The sequence below is a fragment of the Hydra viridissima genome, unplaced genomic scaffold, assembly GCF_058129835.1.
Source record: "Hydra viridissima isolate aposymbiotic clone 2 unplaced genomic scaffold, HvirCarnegie_v1 scaffold_14, whole genome shotgun sequence".
In the NCBI taxonomy this organism is placed as follows: Eukaryota; Metazoa; Cnidaria; class Hydrozoa; order Anthoathecata; family Hydridae; genus Hydra; species Hydra viridissima.
In genome coordinates, this window is record NW_028324313.1 from 1,235,718 (window position 1) to 1,252,909 (window position 17,192).

A 17,192-nucleotide genomic window follows, 5' to 3' on the forward strand; every position below is an offset into this window, starting at 1 on the left:
AAAGCCAACATCGAAAAATTGTGGACGCACTCAATCGAGGAGTTGGAGTTACCATAAAAATGAGCAAAACTCAATTGGAACACAACGCAAAAGTAGAAGGAGGATTTCTTGGTGCTCTTTTACCTTTATTGGGAAGGGTTACAGCTAAAGCCGTCCCAGTTTTTGGTAAGGCCGCTTTGGGCGGGGTTGCCTCTTCTCTTGGTTCCAATATGATCGACAAAATTTTAGGAAATGGAATAAAATCAGAAGGAGGGTTTCTTCCTTTTCTTTTACCTTTATTGGGAGCTCTTGCACCCACTTTGATCGAAAAAATTGTTGGAAATGGCATTGCTTACCTCAAAAGCAATGGAAAAGGAATGAAAATTGCCACATACAAAGGTGACGGGCTGTTTTTGACACCTTGGGTCACTGGAAGCTCACTCAAAGATGGATTATACTTCAAAAGAGACAGAAAATATGTTCCCATCTTATCTTGATTGCTTCTCAGACCCATTCTCAAGAATCCTTTTTAAAAAATTTTTTTTGAGTTAAAAAATTTTTTCTTGACATAATAAAATGAACGGAAAAACAAGGATCTTGCGAAATGATGACGGAAAAATTAAAAGCATAAAAACACTTGACCCCATTGAATATTTAAGGAGCAAAGGAGTAGGATGGCGCGAAATTGAAATTTACAAATCAATTCTCGAACAAGAACTTGAACAAAAACAAGAACAAAAACAAGAACAAATAAAAAAAGAAATTTTTCGCGCAAGATTTAAACACCTTTGCAAAAATTAAATTTTTTCATTACGCGTGTTTATCACGTCATGAAAAAAATGTTTTCTCATCGTCATCATCGCCACCCCTCACCCTCGCCGTCTTCGCCACCCCTCACCCTCGTCAAACATTTTCAACACCGCGATTATACAAAAAAATTCAGAACGGAGATCAAAAATGAAAATGAGCCAGAACCCGCATTTTATAGTGGTTTTTTATCTAAGGTTTTAAAAGTAACAGTCGTGAGATAATAAAATTTTTGCGAAATTCAACAGTATCACGTTTGAATTTCAAAGCTTAAAGTTAATAGTATGTTGAAAAAATAAATTTGCTGACGAAAAAAGCTCGGTAAATACAACTGTTATTTTTAATACCATTTTATCTATTTTATTTATATCTTTTTATTTTTATTTATTTTGAAAATGAGTATTAGTTTTGTTAAACTTGAAGTGTTATTTACAACCATTTTATGTATTTTGTTTATATCTATATTTATTTATATTTATTAAACTTGAAGTGTTATTTTGTTATAAGCGTCATGATTAGAAAAAACTACGGGTTTAGTTCATTTTATGTTGATAACTCTAAATACATTAAATGGATATAAATATATGTTAATAGAATTAAGTATATACAAATAGATGTAAAAAGATGTATAAATATATACAAGTAGATGTAAATATAAAGTTTAACAATCAAAAATAGGTAGGGGAGAGTTGCCTTAATTGGAACACTTTAGGAAAAAATATTTATTAACCAAAGATGGCTTAACTATGAAAACATTTATGAATTAAATAATATAGATATACAACCCTACTATGCTTTTATTAATGATTCGACTCTATTGATCGCACCCTTATTGGATATAAACTTTGATTTTTCAAGGCACCATTTTGTTCCAATAAAGGCAACTGGTCTCCTTGAATGGAACACATATAATCTTTAATTAGAACAGTTCTAATATATGAATAAATTACAGCTATAAAACTTATGGCTCAAAGGAAAAATTAATTGATTAGCTTTTTAATAAAAGATATTTAAAAGATATAATAACAAATAAATATTACAACAAATATTTAATCCTTTTTTCGCAATTCATAAGTCTTTTTTTCTTGCAGCTTCTGCACTTGGGATGGTAGTGGTGATATGTGGTGTGCTGTGGTGGCGATGGTGATTTTATTTGATGTGCTCAATTTCATTTGGTCCATGGTGATTGAGTCAAGTGCTACTTTGCTTTCCTGTGGTTTTTGCAATAGTTTGGCAGTTATTGGATTTAGTGTGAGCTTTTTTTTTGTAGATTTTTTAATTTGTTTGGAAGCTATTTGATTTAGTGTGTGTTTTTGATTTCTTGGTGTAATTTCTAGAGCACGTCTATATGGGGAGCTTGTAAGATCAGCCGCCTGAGTTGTTCGTGATCTTCTTTTTTTGTTTTTTACTTCAAGTGAAACCACTGGCAAAAGAGAGAAAAAAGAGACAAAGTTGAAACTGAAACATGACATTTTAATTTTTTTTCACTTGATTTATCTGTAGATAGTTTTGTCATCCCATCTATACTTTCAGATGACTGAAGATTGTTTGAAGGACCAACATCAGTAAATGAAGAGGCTGTAAAATCAGAATCAGTGAATACATTTATGTCCAAAGGCCACAACCCACTAGCCTGAAATCCTTTCATAGCAATTCTCAATGATGCTGCCTGACTATATGCGTCACCAAATAATTCTGCAACTTGCCAAGTTGTTACTGGTTGTGATATATGTGACCGCATCCATTTTCGCATAGCTTCATCATAGTATGTACCAAGTGGTCCAAAGAACGCAACGTCTAATGGTTGCAGTCTGTGTGTAGTATGGGGAGGTAGTGATACCATACGCACTCCAGCATTTCGTGCTAGATATATCGCTGCCAAATTTTTTGAATGTGTAACATGACCATCAAGTATCAACAAAACTTTTGATTGTTTTGAAGGTTTAACAACTTTAATGAAATGATTGAGCCAATCTAAAAAACCTTCATTTGACATCCATCCTTTCTCTTGAGTACTAAATACAGTTCCTGGAGGTGCACCATTTGTTATTTCTGGCTTCATTCTTTTGCGTTTATATATTAACATTGGTGGAACATAAAATCCTGCTGCAGATACACAAACTACAGCTGTTACTGAATTTCCTCGTTCACTACTAGCCATAATTCCAACTCATTTTTTGCCCCTTGCACTAATAATTTTTATCTGACCATCTTGTACTGTTGATAAACTAGTTTCATCCATATTATAAAGTCTGTCTGGAGTTAACTTTTCTTCCATGTATAACTTTGAAAGTAAATTAAAGAAAGATTGGACTCGCTCTTTATTAAAACCTTGTGCACGTGCAATTGATGTTGATTCAGGCCCACGAAGCGACAGTTGTGGGTGCCTTTGCATAAATGCATAATACCACTTTTTTCCTGCCATTCGTGTTTGTTTGTTAAAATTATGTGTGATGTTGTTAGCTTCCGCAATATCAAATGCTAGACGACGAAGATCATCAATCCTTAATCCAAAGTACATCGATTCTAATAATAAACAGTGATCAGCTAGTTCTGTTTCAATTTCATTAGGTAAGGTGGTAAGTCGACCATGAAATTTCACATTTGCAACAGCAACTTTGTTTTTTTCATTTATATGCCTTGACAAAGTTGCTTTTGGAATACAAAATTCATAAGCGGCTTCATTTAAGCTGAGTTCTCCTTGTTTTATCGCTTCAACAGCCTTTTTCAAGTTTTCTACTTTCCATTTTCCATATTTTCGTGGTGTTTGCATCTAAAATAAAAGCAAATTACTATGAAGATACATAAGGAGAGTTTTATAATCTTATTACAGGCTTATTTTTTCATATATTTATTTGTTATTCATATATGATTAAGTTAATTACATACTCATTATATAATCATTATTTTTCATCATTTTTGTTTAGTTAATCATTAACTATATAAATCAAAATCTATATAAACTATATAAAGTTTGCAACTTTATATATTAACTTCTATATACAGTAAAAAACTTATGCTGGGTATATACTTTATGTTGTCTTACAAGTTTATCCGTTAAATAGAAATGTATAACTTTTGTAAAACTTTTACATTTTATTTTTTACTAAAAGATAAAAGAAAAATCATTTCATACTTTAAAGCAAGACTAAATACCAATTCCAAAAAAGCAACAAATGTCTAACAATAATACTTTGTCTATAAAAGAAATTCGCTTTAAAAAATATTATACAGTCGGACAAATGAAATTTTCTGATAATTCGGACGTCAAGTAGCGTGTTATGAGATGACATCGTTTCAATTACGGCAACTTTTGAAGTTCCATTCTGGGCAACATAGGACCATGGTGTTGTAGCAAAATATTTACATACAAGTAACAACTTACGATATAAGCTCTTAATATCACATAGACTTGAAACCCTTAAAATTTAAAATTTTAAAAAAATTATCATCAAACTCAATATCGTTAAGCTTCTGTAATCGTTTAAATGCAACGATAAAATTAGATCGCAAAAATTTTTTTCTTTAAAAAAAAGTAATTTTATTCAAATATGTGCAGTTTTTAAGTTTAAATACTAGAAGTTTCAAAAAATAAAGAAAATTATTTTCTTTACAAGAAAAAATATTCATGAAAGTAGAATAAGTTCCAGTTTCTAAATAAAGCTAAGTGTTCCAATTAAGGAGCTGTTCCAATTTCGGCAACTCTCCCCTACCTGTAAATACAAATTTTGACAATAAATTATTATTTAACAATCTATATTTTCTTCGTATATATTTCTGTCATAAGACTAAAGTTTCATATATATTTCTGTCATAAGACTAAAATTTCAAATTAAAAAAATAGAAAATGTTGAAACGTTATGGAAAAAAAACCTCATCACTTTTTCCTGTTGTTCTTCTTAGTCACGTGAGAAACAAAAAGTTTGGGTGTACACGAGCTAAGCATACATAATGATAAATGCAACAATGTCAAACACCTTGTTCAGATAACTATAATAAAGTTAAATCAAGTAATGAACACATCAATCATTAAGAATAAAATTTTAAGGTGAAAGGTTTTTTTTTTTTACAATAACAGTAGCAATAAAGGAATAAAAAGAAGCCACTGTTGTATACCACCTTGATCTTTGTTTTCTGCTACACTAATAAAAGCATTTGCTGCAGAAAATTTTCCATCGATTGTGGCAAATGAGTGAAATACGAAATGAAACACATTTTGAGAAAATTTTGCTTATTAAAGGTAGCAGGCTATAAAATCAAAGTTTACTGTGAAATCTGACGATGGCTCTGAGATTATCAAATAGGCAGTTGTTACCTTCATTTGTTGACAGCTGATACATTTTGCAGTTTGTTGTGTGACTCACAGCAAGCCCATATTTAAATACACAAAAATTATTTCTTCTTTGTCCACAGAGTGAATAGGACGGGAAAATGTCAGAATGTTTTATTTAAACTTTGAAAAGATGAACAAAAGAAATTTAAAACAAAAATTTTTCGGATATTTTCACAATCATTGATGGTATGGAGTTCAGTATGTCTAAAAAATATGTCAATTTTTTTTATATCTTAGAGATGGAACAAGGGGCGCAACTAGCCGAAAGCAAACATTCAAGATGGTGTGTTAGTAACAAAGCTTAATGACATTTAAAGTAGTATTCCTATGTCATCCTCTGGCCTCCAGGAGAATGAGCGAAAAACGAACAACCAATGCTCCTTCTATTAAACACGCTGCATTTCTTTTAAAATTCTTTAACAATAAAATATCCAGATACAATTTTTTTAATTTATAAAAAAATATGATTTAAAGATTGAATTCTATATTGTTATTATTTTATTATTACTATTATATCTTCAGATTTCGGATATGATGTTCAAACACAAGTTTAAATTCTTACAAATCTTGTTGAATATAAAAAAAGATGTATAAATGAAGTTAGTGTTTGAAGGTTTTTGCAAAATGACTGTGTTACCACCAAATAAAATATCTCTGTTGCTCAGATTTATCTAAATCAAAGCGGTCTGTGAAAAGCTTTCGTATTTCCTTACGCATAGGTTTTTCTGTAGTTTAATATTTTCCTATCGTTAAGTTAGTGGGAAGAAGTCTAGTTTTGTAAAGTGATTTTGAATGTAAGACTCTTGTTTCAAAGAGATAGCATCTCTTTTGATTATAATTATGAGACATTTTTTTTCTATCACAAAGAAAAAGTAACAAAGCTGATACCTGCATAAATGCGGTATTGTATTTCTGCAAACAACAAGAGAGCTATTCTGCTGTCCACTCTCGGAAATAAATCCCGAACAATAAATACGATTTATTAGTTCATTATAAGTTTTTCATAAGTTTAATCTAAATTTTAAGGACTTTTCTGAAAGGTTAACCATAATCAAGTTGCAAATGAATTAGTACCAATTGAACCATTTATAAACATTCAGTTCAAATATTTTGTGAAATCACGGTTGGTACGGTTGAATAGCGCGCGAGTAAATTGTCTGATCTGCATGTTTATCAATAGCGGTGATAATTACCAATAATGAATTAAATATAGGACATGTCTGCTACATGTATGAATAATTTTCTTTTAGTAACTGACATAACCTGTTAATGACATGATTAAGTAAAGAGGTGTTTTCAAAGCGATGCAATGGAACATGCTGCAAATATCGATGATAGTTACAAAAATTTAGAACAATCTGGTCGTAAATCAATACTAAAGAATTTTTTTTGCAAAAATTTAAAAAATTCGACTAATTTCAAATATGCATTCTTAGCATGTGTATTGATTAGTGCTGCAGCTATTAGTGGACTTTTTGCTTACAGAAAAAATGATAGTTTTGTTAGATTAAATCGAAGGGAACAAACAAATGAAGATGATCTTCATTATTATGTCGTTACCCCAATAATTCATGGGACTCAGCCACCTATTAAAAATCAAGAATATTTAGAAGATGAGCAATTGAAACAAGAAGGTCTTATTCCATCAAAAACTCAACAAACAGCATCAGACTTAGATGAAGAAAAAGAAAATTCATCAGTAAAAAATATTTTTTCAGAACAGAAACGATTAAAACTTCACAGACTAGTTGCTGATAAAATATATGCCTCAAATATCCTTGCTAACCTAGAGTAAGTTTTTACATTTGTAAATGATTTTAAAACTAAATTATCCCAAATTTCTATTTGCAAACAATTGTATGTAAGCAGCAAACAAGGGTTAAAGTCAGTTTTTAAAGCAATTAAGTTTGTGTGTGTGTGTGTGTGTGTGTGTGTGTGTGTGTGTGTGTGTGTGTGTGTGTGTGTTAAAATGTATGTTCTTTAATTATTTTTTAATGCCTGACATAATTCTTTTTCTGATAAAGGAAGCCAAATGTGAAGAGATTGCTTCCATTATCAGAAATAGGATTGTGGCTTTGCTTCACTTGGAAATACTATTTCCACAAATAATATAGGAACTTAGAACTTCACTGAGCACTTCTGAGAGGTTTAGACTCATTACCTTTACAAGAGAAAAGATGTCATCTGTCTTTCTTAAAGTAGGCTTAGGATGTGTGTTATAGAGTATCTGGACCAATTTTTAAAAGGTTATGTGCTTCCTTGGTTTGATGCCATCTTCTCTGATCAACAAGAAGTTTAATTTTTCAAGAAGGGCCTCCCTGTTACACCACAAACATTGTGCAAATCTGGCTGTTGGAGATCATGAGTTTTTAGTCAAAGTATATTTAGTCACCCATTTTGCTTAAATTGAACCTCCTCAATTTCACAGTGTTATACATTGAGGCCAGGGCCTGTGATTTTCAGCATCCTAAAATTGGCACTCTCAAGGCTGCCAAGAAGTAGGCTTAACAACCGGAGATGCAGTTTAAAAATTCATTTACCAAGGAACTCAATATTTCTGAAATAAAAGCAAGAAGATATTTTAAAACTAAAAAAAATTATATTGCAAGATAACAAATAGCAGGCTGCTACACTTTCATACAAATCTTATGATTAGTAATATCAAACATTTCACAGATGTCAATTTTACTTTCACTTAACATTATCATCAATGCTAATATGTGTTAATGTCAATGACATTTGTGCCAAAATTAGGAAAAGGAAAATAAGTAATCTTGGAAAGTATTTTTGTGATTCTTCTACAACAATAAATGGTTTTTACCATCAATTTGCAAAAAATTGCAAACCCTGCTTCTAAATCTAACATCTGCAAAAAAGCCGCTAATATTGTGACATATAAAATAAATATTATAAAAAATTATGTCTACTTTTTAATTATATAATGATATAAAGCATTTATATCTTATATATGACAATAAGCATTTTACTCCAGTTTTTTACTGGTACATAACGAACTTCACAATATCTTTTATTCTTAACATGTTCTCTCTTTCTCTCCCTCTCTCTCTCTCTCTCTCTCTCTCTCTCTCTCTCTCTCTCTCTCTCTCTCTCTCTCTGGGTGTGGGTGTGTAATCTAAATATGTTAGATATATAGGCAACAAGTTAACTTCTGTTTTGCCCAAACTATTAATTGTTCCTTATTGTATTAGATATTTGACAAAATCTAGTCACTTGGCTGGAACACATGAAAATAATGTTAGAGCTGATTGGATAGCTTCTCATTTTAAAAATCATAGCTTAGATAAAATTATGATTAAAACATACGATGTCTTGCTTTCTTATCCTCTTGGTCCAGGTAAATTATAAAACATTGAAATTGAAAATTTTAAAGAGTTTTTTTTATAAACCTATCAAAACTTTCATTTTAATAATCAAAATATACTTGTGAAACAAATTTTTAAAATTTTATATTTTCTTTTCCTAATTTTACATATAAAAATATATATATATTTCATAGGTAATATTTCATTGCTTGACAAGCACGGCAAAGTGGCAGAGAAGTTTTCTGTTGCTGAAAAGATTTTGGATGAGTTTGAGAACACCACTAAAAGCAAAGTATTTCCTCCATTTTTAGCATACAGTGCATCTGGTGTTGTAGAGGTTAGAAAATGTTCTTTTTACTAAGTAATCAAGCCAAAATAGTTATTAGGTCATTCATTTGTTTATGAAAAAACTAGGTGCTGTTGTGTAGATTTAGGAGAGGAGGTTGATATTTTATTTTGGTAGTTATTACCACTCTTGATTTTTCTAGGGTGAAATTGTTTATGCAAATTTTGGAACTGAACATGATTTTAATAAATTAGAAGAGATGGGAATTGATTTGAGTAATAAAATTGTACTTGTGAGATATGGGACTATATCAAGGAATAAAAAGGTGAATCTTTAAATGAGCTTTTAAGATAGATTTCTGTAGACTTTTTTTGAAGACTTTTCCCACAATAAATAGATTTTTTTAAAAAAAATTGAACTAAAGAAATGCTCATAATTGAGAACCAAATTTGTACTTAGTCTTTTCTTTTAGCTCTATATTCTATAATTCTATTAAGGTTTAAGTGCAAAGTCTTATTTTAGATTAAATATGCAGAAAAAAAAAATGTGTCAGGGATTATACTATTCTCTGACCCTGACACTTATGCACCTACTGGTGTTTTCTATCCTGATTCTTGGTATCTCCCTCCAGATGGTGTCCAGAGAGGTACATTATTACGGATGAGAGGTGATCCATTAACAAGAGGATATCCTTCACTAGGTAAGAACAATTTATGCATGCTTATAAATTAATAGTATACCGTAATGCAGTATAGTGGATAGTGTGTATACATTTTGAGTATTTGCAATTGTTTCAGTTTTAATAATTTTTTTTCTCGTTCCAATTGAAAATTCTTCATCCTCAGATCAAATTTTATTTACAAATTTTATTTTTGCTGTGATTTTGATGCATTAAACCGAGATTCTAGTTTTGCTATAAGAATTTTATTACAAGAATGATTAATGAAATGTTTTACTGGAAAGATTTTCCTCTTTATTATTTCCCATGTTCAGTAGTTTGAGAAATTTAGTGAGAGGAAAATGTAAATTTAAAAAAAAATAAAAATTGAAGTTATCAGGAAATTTTTATTTTATAAATTTTTGCACTGGTTAAATTTAGGTTTTGTGCTGGTTAAATTTAGGTTTGACATAAAAATTGCATTTTTTTTTTTTTTTTTTTTTTTTGTGTGCAAAGTTTTACTTTAAATATTAATAATTGATAGTTAATTAAAAAAAGTAAATTTATAATTAATAAAAATATAAGTAGTTAAATAATAAATTAATAAATAAAAAAAGCTATAGATTTTTTAATTTAATTACAAATATTGTAACACGGAAAAGTAGGAATATGATGTTTGTGCTTCATTAGAAAAATATTTTTTATATAACTTTTAACTTTAATATAACTTTGTTAAACAAAAAACAAAAAAATTTGATGACCTTATCATAATCTGTATGATGACATAACCTGTGTAAGCTGGCGAGTACCCTGTAACCTAATCTTATCATTTTTTTTTTAGTCTTAATGTATTAATTAAATTTTCTTAAAAATGATGAGAAAACTAAGTAGTATTTATTTTTTAATTTTGAATAAAAACAAAGTTTGAATAAGCATAAATAGTATTTATATCCTTTTGTTTATTTAACGTAATTTTTAATTTTTACTCAAAAACTTTTTTGTTTTTCATTGAATGTTCAGCTGAGATTATTTGTTACAGTTATCCTGCTGGAAAAGTTTCCAAGATTTATAAGAGAAACAACGCTTTCTGCATACTTACGATCTACAAGCAAAAGTTGATTTATCTCAAACAAAATTGTTTATTGTCAGAAAAAGTCCTTATTTTTCTATTATATTTTTTTTACAGAGGGGTTATACAAACGTCCCATAGAAGAAGTAACCTATTTCCCTAATGTTCCAGTGCAACCTATAGGATTTGGTGATGCTGAAAAGATTTTCAAGTATAATTTATATTTTTGCAGTTTTTGTGTATTGATGTATTTTGTGTGTTTAAAAGATTTTTTAAAAATTTTCAAGTATGGTTTTTTGTTTTTTTTTATTATTCTGAAATTTTGCGAAATTTTGTTAAGCTATTAGTTGATACAACATATATCAGTTGTCTGTATGTGATGTATTTATTATGCACATTTATTATATGAGGTGTTTGAACCCTTTTAACAAATGAACAAAGATAATTTTAAATTAAATTATTTTGTTTGGTAATAATTATCTTCTTGAGGTTAGTGATATAAAGTATTGCCAATCTATCAAAAGGCACAATTTTTTCAGTGAATTAAATTTAAAAAATAAATATCAAAAGTGCCTGCCTGAAAATAAAATGATTTAAAAAAAAAAAATGTTAACTAAAAAATTTAATTTAACTTAAAAACTTTAGTTTAATTAAATTTAATATTTATTTATTAATTTAAATTTAATTTAAGTAGTTTACTTTTTACTAATAAAGTTATATCTATCTTATAAAAAAAATTGTAATTATTAATAAAATATTATTTATCTCCTGACAACATTCCATTAACAATGTTCACACACAAATGTTGCTTAAGAAACTTTTCATTCTTGTTAATTCATTGATATTTTTTAGAGAGTCTCCAGCAAGTCCACTCCAATAATTGATGGGGACTTTTCAATTTTTTTTTTGTTTGTAACCGGTTTAACAGAAACATACATGAATATTAAAGTGGGCTGTCAAAATTAAATACGAGCAAAACACGTTTGAAATTTTGTTTGATATAATTTGTTCTGGGTTTCAAACAAATCTCTCTTTTTTTTTTAAGGATATTAGATGGTGCGTCACCACCAAGCAAAAGATGGGATGGAGCTTTAAATATAACTTACCATCTTACTTCCAAAGATAAAAGGTAAGATATTATCTCATAGAAAACACTATTTTTATTTTGAGGAACTGTGAGCATACCTTCCACCAGATGAATTTGGTGCAGAGCATTGAAATGCGACAATGTTCAAAAGTTTACTTAGCTTTTAAAAAAAGTATTTTATTAATGGCAGGATTTTTTAAATTTTTTTTTATTTTTCTGCATGTGTATATCTATACTTATATACACAAAACTTACTCATTTAAGTTAAGTTTACTCATTTTTTTTGAATACTGATACATATCTTTTTAAATAAGGATAATTTAAATATGTAATGCATTAAATATGATAATGTATTTAAATATGATAATGCTATTTAAATAGAAATCTTCCTAGAAATAATTTTAACAGTTTTGGCTCGGACTAACTTTTAAAAGATCAGTTTTTTTTTTTTGATTTTTTTTTAACTTTTCTTAAAATATTCTTTAATTTCAAAAAATCTTTTCAAATTTTTTTTTTTTTTTAAAAAAAATTCTTTTTAAAGGAAAGTACGACTTCATGTAAATGTAACACGAGAGGTTCGTAGAATTAAAAATGTCATTGGTGTAATACGTGGAGCAATTGAACCAGGTGGAACTTTTAACTTTAAATCTAACATTAAATGTAAATTTTGAATTTCAGATAACTTAAATTTTTTTTTTTTTTCATCGAAAAGTAAAAGATAAATATATAAAATAGTGTTAATAAATTTGTTAATAAATATTGTTAATAAAATTTTTAATATATAATATATAAAAACATTTTTGTGCCTAAATTTAATTAGAGCTTTTACATTTAAACTATCATTTTGTATATAAAATAATATTTTTATTTTATGTATAAAATAAAAACAAAAATATATTATTATTTTGTGTAAAAAATTATAGTTATTTTGCTTAAAAAATTTTTTTCATACATAAAAATTTGGAGAGGGTGACAAATGTAGTTAACTTGTGTAATTAATGTAGTTAAAGGATTTTTCATTAATACAGTTTGAAAAGCCTCCACATGTCAATTGATTAATTGTAGATTCTTTTTGATTAGCAGAATTAATGATATTAATTTAGTTAAAAACTTAATGTGATGTAAAGTCTTTTTTTATGTTCAAAACAAAATATGCAAGTGGTATCTAGTGTAGAATATTTTTTTGTTTTCTTAGACCTGACAGGGTCAAGAATTTTTAATGTTTTTCTTTCTTAATTACTACCTAAAACATGGGGGGGGGGGGCAATGCTCAGATGAAATAGCATTGTGAGTTTGAAGTTTGTAAAATAATATTTATTTAAATTGTGACAGAAAATTTTATGAAAGAATTTTAATTGAAATTCTTTGTAAAATACAGAGTTTCAAATAAAATTTTAAAAATACATTCTTACTCTTTAAGAAGGTATATTTAAGTAAATTGTCTGCTACAGAGCTATCTTCTTTTAACCTTTAAAGTCTTTTTTTATCAAATAAGAACTCAGATGTTTTTGTTTTTTTTTTAACTTTTTTTTTTTAAGCTGTAATTTTTGATCCTTTTAAAATTATAAAATCAGGTTCTTCAGGTTGTTTAGGTCATGCTCTGTTGAGTTTTCGGTAAGCAAAGTCAAGATAAAATCAATTAATAAATAACTAAAAATGTAATAGTTATTATGGGTAATTTCAACACATAATACTTGTTATGGGAGATTTCTATAAATAAAATTTTGAGGTTAAAAATTTGAGGTTAAATGATAATGATATAAAGGGAAGAGGGTTATCTTTAGACAGAGTCATTATTGTTGGCAACCATCGAGATGCATGGACATACGGTGCTGCAGATCCATCATCTGGGACAGCAGTAATGATGGAAGTTTCAAGGGCATTAGGGTGGTTAAAAAAAAAACACAGTAATATTAACTATTGTTGATAATTGTCTCTATATAATTTTGTGTTTTAAGTATTTATTTTCTATATTGAGTAAACTTTTTTTATCATTATCTTTTATCATTAGTAACTTTAATGATTTTTATAATTTTTTGTGTTCTATTTGTCATATTTCACTAATACCCAGAGTGCACTGTAATTTTATTTTTCCATTTACTTGGTGCTTGAAGCATGTAGATCAAAAAATGATAAAAATCTTTTCCGAAAGAATACAAACTCATTAAAAAAAGATAAAGTTAATTGACAATTTCTGCATTTAAAAGTTAAAAAATTTAAAAGATTTTTTCTAATCTGTATTGAGAAAGTAAAGTATTATGGTTTTTATGCAGAAATTATTACAAAAATGTCATTCGTAAATATTGAAAGCTTTACGCTGTGATCTTCAACTATATCAGCATTTTAAATGTTTTTTCAGGCTGGCAGCCTCGCAGAACAATCTTAATATGCAGTTGGGATGCAGAAGAATACGGCTTGCTAGGCTCAACTGAATGGGCTCAGGTTAGAGTTTGATAAAAAAAGAAGTTCTGGATTCATGTAACTAAAGCATAAAGTTTGGTAACACGCCTGTACTTTTGCTTTCTGCATTCTTAGATTCTTATTGTTTGTAGGAAAAGTTGTTGCCAACAAATCTAAATGTGTTTTTAACTTTTTAAACAAAATGATGTTGTGGTGAGGAATTAAGAGATAGTGTGCCTAAGTATTAGGTGTGTTAGGTGTTAAGAAATGTTGCTATTGTATAAAATTTTAATTTTTCAGGAGTATGCTAAAGTCTTGACACACCAAGCAGTTGCATATATTAATGTTGATACGGCAGTGCAAGGTACTCAAATGTTGTTTTTCAGCCATATGTATTGTTCACATCATTTGTAAATAAAAAAATATTTTTGTTAAATGTTAGGCCAAAATGACTTTCATTTTTTTTTGATGAATTTCATTTTCATTTGTTAGGAAATCATACAATTGAGTTAAAGTCCACCCCGGAGCTCGTGGATGTTTTTTTTGATGCAGCCAAGAAGGTATTTAATCTTTCCTTTTGGTTTGTAAGAGTTCAAGTTTACACCAAGAAACGGTGCACGTGTAAAAACAATGTGTTTTTGTTAAAGCCAAAACATTCTGTGAGCTTTTTCAAAGGCCTCGGTACACGTGTAAACGTGTAACAAACGGTGCACGTGTAAAAACAATGTTTTAGCCAAAACATTCTGTGAGCATTTTCATAGATCTTGTGTAAAATTTTCTTTTTAGTTTAAAGATCCAGATAGTGCTGAAAACCTCTACACCACGTGGGTGAAAAAGCATAAAAAAGACAGAGAGGACAAAAGAAGGGAACCAAGGTGCACAGTAAAAATTTAAACGTGAATTGTATCAAAATTTTCATTTCAATTATTTTGTAATTTTTTTTACAATAAATTTTATAGAATCTGTACAACGCCTCATAATAAATTTTTACAGAATTACAGTAATCATTAAAGTGATTGCCAGATATTCTTTTTCATGATGATTTTTTTTCTCAGGGTGAAAATGTTTCGAGAAGGTAGCGATTACATGCCGTTTTACGGTGATTTAGGGATCCCTTCTATGGACTTTAGGTACATGTTTAACACTGTAAGTACGAAGTACAACGACTCGTCAATTAAAGTCATTTTCTGTTTATGATTTTTATTCTTTGTTAAAATTTCATGCTTTGAATGCTTTAAAGTAATTTTATAGTTACTATTTTAGATACTTAAAGCTTGTTTTAAGTGTATTAAATGTTTACTATTAAGTTAAGTATGATACCTTAACCATCTGTTGTCTCAGTCTTAGTTCTTACAAATATTTAAACTATTTCCAGAAAGTTCCAGCAAAAATCTGAGTCGATTATTATAGGTCTATACGAATATTTTTTATATTGGGTCTTTCTTCTTGTTCCTGCCATTTAAATTTAAATTTTACTTGAAGTATTTTAAATGTTTAGCTGAAGTCTAAATGATAAAATGATAATAATAAAATCTTCATATTTTGATTTCTACTGTTTCTACAACAAAATGATCTTTTTTCAACCGATTTCGTCACATCTTTCTAGAAAGAAGCAGGGGTATTCCACTATCCTGTCTATCACACGATACATGATAACATCGCGTGGATGAAAAAATTCGTCGATCCAGACTTTCGTTACCACACCACCATGGCTAAAGTGTGGACTCAAGTTATACTGTCACTCGCCGACACAACTTTGCTGCCATTTAACTTTATTCGCTACAGCAACAGTTTGAGATATAGAGTTTATCAAATGGCTGATGTTGTAAAGGAAGAGGGCCTTGACGATTTAATAGATTTTAGTACGGTCATGTTTCTTTCGCAAAAAAACAACTTGTAAAAACTGCTTTAGCGTTTTATACCCCTATATGTGAATATATGTGAATATAGCGTTTTATACCCCTATATGTGAATATTGAAGCAGTTTTACTACGTTTTTTTGTTTAGCTTTGTTAAAGAGCGTCGTCGAAGAGTTAAGTAACGTCACGCAGATATTTCACGACAATCTTAAAGACCTTGATAAAACCGAGTAAGTGGAGAACTTTTATTTTATCGATAAATTAATATTAGATTAAATATAATTTTGTTCATCTTTAAAAAAGGTCATAAATCTCTTTATTTTTGTTTAATTTATAACATAATTATGTTAATTTATATATTTTTTCTACCAACATATCTGGAGTCATTCTTAATTCCTACGTTTGTTCTTAGAAAAAACCGATGGAAAAAACATTTTTTTTTAAATTAGCATTTTTCTAAAAAAGTAATTTTAATTCAGTACGCTGGCTGTTCGTTTGGTGAATGACCAAATGATGATGTTTGAAAGAACTTTTGTGACTTCAGAAGATATTCCAGGAGAGAAATCAACTAGGTTCAAAAATTGCTATTTTTCTGTTTTGAACTTTTGTTATTTTTTTAAGAACCTCTTTCAAAATCAACTTTGCGACGGCTGAAAAAATCCACTTTGCGACGGCTGAAAAAATGCTTTTTACTTTTTATTTTATTTTTTAAGCAGATTGCTCATTAAATTTATTTGCTTTTCGCAGGCACATTTATCACACTGCTGGTCTTGTGAAAGCGTTACGTGCTCTTCTAAAAAACAGGCATTCAGCCTACCTTCTGAGAGAATTTAAAATAAAATACTCCATTTACACTTACCATGTAATGATGGCTGTCCACGCTCTCAAAAATCCGTTTACTAGTTTTGACGACTTTAACTAGAATTCAAGTAAAAAACGTAAAAAAAAAAAAAAAAAGAAGAAGAAAATAGGAACGAGAAAATGTGAGTCGTTCTGCCTTAAACAGGTCGTTGTTAAGTTGTGCATTTACTACATAACTAGACCAGGTTAACTTTTATACCAAAATTAGGATTTGTTTTACTTTCAAATTTAGATATATTTAACATGTATTTATGTTTGTTATTCTTAATCGAGTAAATAAATATATTTATGTATAAACTCAGTTCTGTTAAAATGAAAATTTCCTTTGGACTTCATTTCTATTGTTGCCGTAGTCTCTTTTTAGTCCGACTTAAACAAGGTCTAAAATAATTTTTAAATTTTTTAAACAACGATCGTTTTTTTATAAAAAGTTGAAGTAGGAAAACCAAGAACGCCATATTTTATGATCAATATGCATCTGATGGGAAAAAAAAGATTGATGTTGTGTTCAATATATCTGAATTCCACAT

The 17,192-nt window shown here is 28.8% G+C and overlaps 1 protein-coding gene, 2 long non-coding RNA genes and 1 pseudogene across 5 annotated transcripts; 2 read left to right on the forward strand and 2 right to left on the reverse strand.

The window, feature by feature from the left end:
* Nucleotides 1-968: 968 nt before the first annotated feature.
* LOC149878710 (uncharacterized) lies at nucleotides 969-4,634 on the forward strand. The gene is made up of 3 exons (XR_016447026.1): nucleotides 969-1,107; nucleotides 1,878-2,037; nucleotides 2,124-4,634. It is a non-coding gene; the product is annotated as an uncharacterized LOC149878710 (long non-coding RNA).
* Nucleotides 1,787-4,011, reverse strand: LOC145186743 (uncharacterized; annotated as a pseudogene). Its single transcript, XR_016447024.1, has 2 exons — nucleotides 3,923-4,011; nucleotides 1,787-3,559 (listed from the first exon to the last, which is right to left on the reverse strand). The product of XR_016447024.1 is annotated as an uncharacterized LOC145186743 (transcript).
* On the reverse strand, nucleotides 4,342-6,152 carry LOC149878711 (uncharacterized). Its single transcript, XR_016447025.1, has 3 exons — nucleotides 6,008-6,152; nucleotides 4,660-4,776; nucleotides 4,342-4,499 (listed from the first exon to the last, which is right to left on the reverse strand). It is a non-coding gene; the product is annotated as an uncharacterized LOC149878711 (long non-coding RNA).
* Nucleotides 6,153-6,274: 122 nt separating this feature from the next.
* On the forward strand, nucleotides 6,275-16,959 carry LOC145193312 (N-acetylated-alpha-linked acidic dipeptidase 2-like). 2 transcript variants are annotated; one of them, XM_090072220.1, is made up of 18 exons: nucleotides 6,275-6,910; nucleotides 8,329-8,474; nucleotides 8,637-8,779; nucleotides 8,931-9,053; nucleotides 9,251-9,428; nucleotides 10,573-10,666; nucleotides 11,501-11,584; nucleotides 12,084-12,169; nucleotides 13,327-13,449; nucleotides 13,902-13,984; nucleotides 14,243-14,306; nucleotides 14,435-14,502; nucleotides 14,729-14,817; nucleotides 14,998-15,088; nucleotides 15,549-15,804; nucleotides 15,950-16,031; nucleotides 16,281-16,373; nucleotides 16,549-16,959. In XM_090072220.1, exons 1-18 carry the CDS (start codon nucleotides 6,429-6,431, stop codon nucleotides 16,721-16,723), a joined length of 2,460 nt encoding a protein of 819 aa, XP_089928346.1. In that variant the 5' UTR covers nucleotides 6,275-6,428; the 3' UTR covers nucleotides 16,724-16,959. The 2 variants fall into 2 exon arrangements, 1 of the variants encoding a protein (XP_089928346.1); XR_016447023.1 differs by lacking the exon at nucleotides 12,084-12,169 and having other exon boundaries at nucleotides 16,549-16,769.
* Nucleotides 16,960-17,192: the final 233 nt, after the last annotated feature.

Bases quoted from the DNA above. Each gene is read 5' to 3' on its own strand.
- LOC145193312 (XM_090072220.1), top strand. From the start codon at position 6,429: ATGGAACATGCTGCAAATATCGATGATAGTTACAAAAATTTAGAACAA. The intron at 8,475-8,636 runs GTAAATTATAAA...TATATTTCATAG, and splicing joins TTCTTATCCTCTTGGTCCAG to GTAATATTTCATTGCTTGAC. The intron at 9,054-9,250 runs GTGAATCTTTAA...GTCTTATTTTAG, and splicing joins CTATATCAAGGAATAAAAAG to ATTAAATATGCAGAAAAAAA.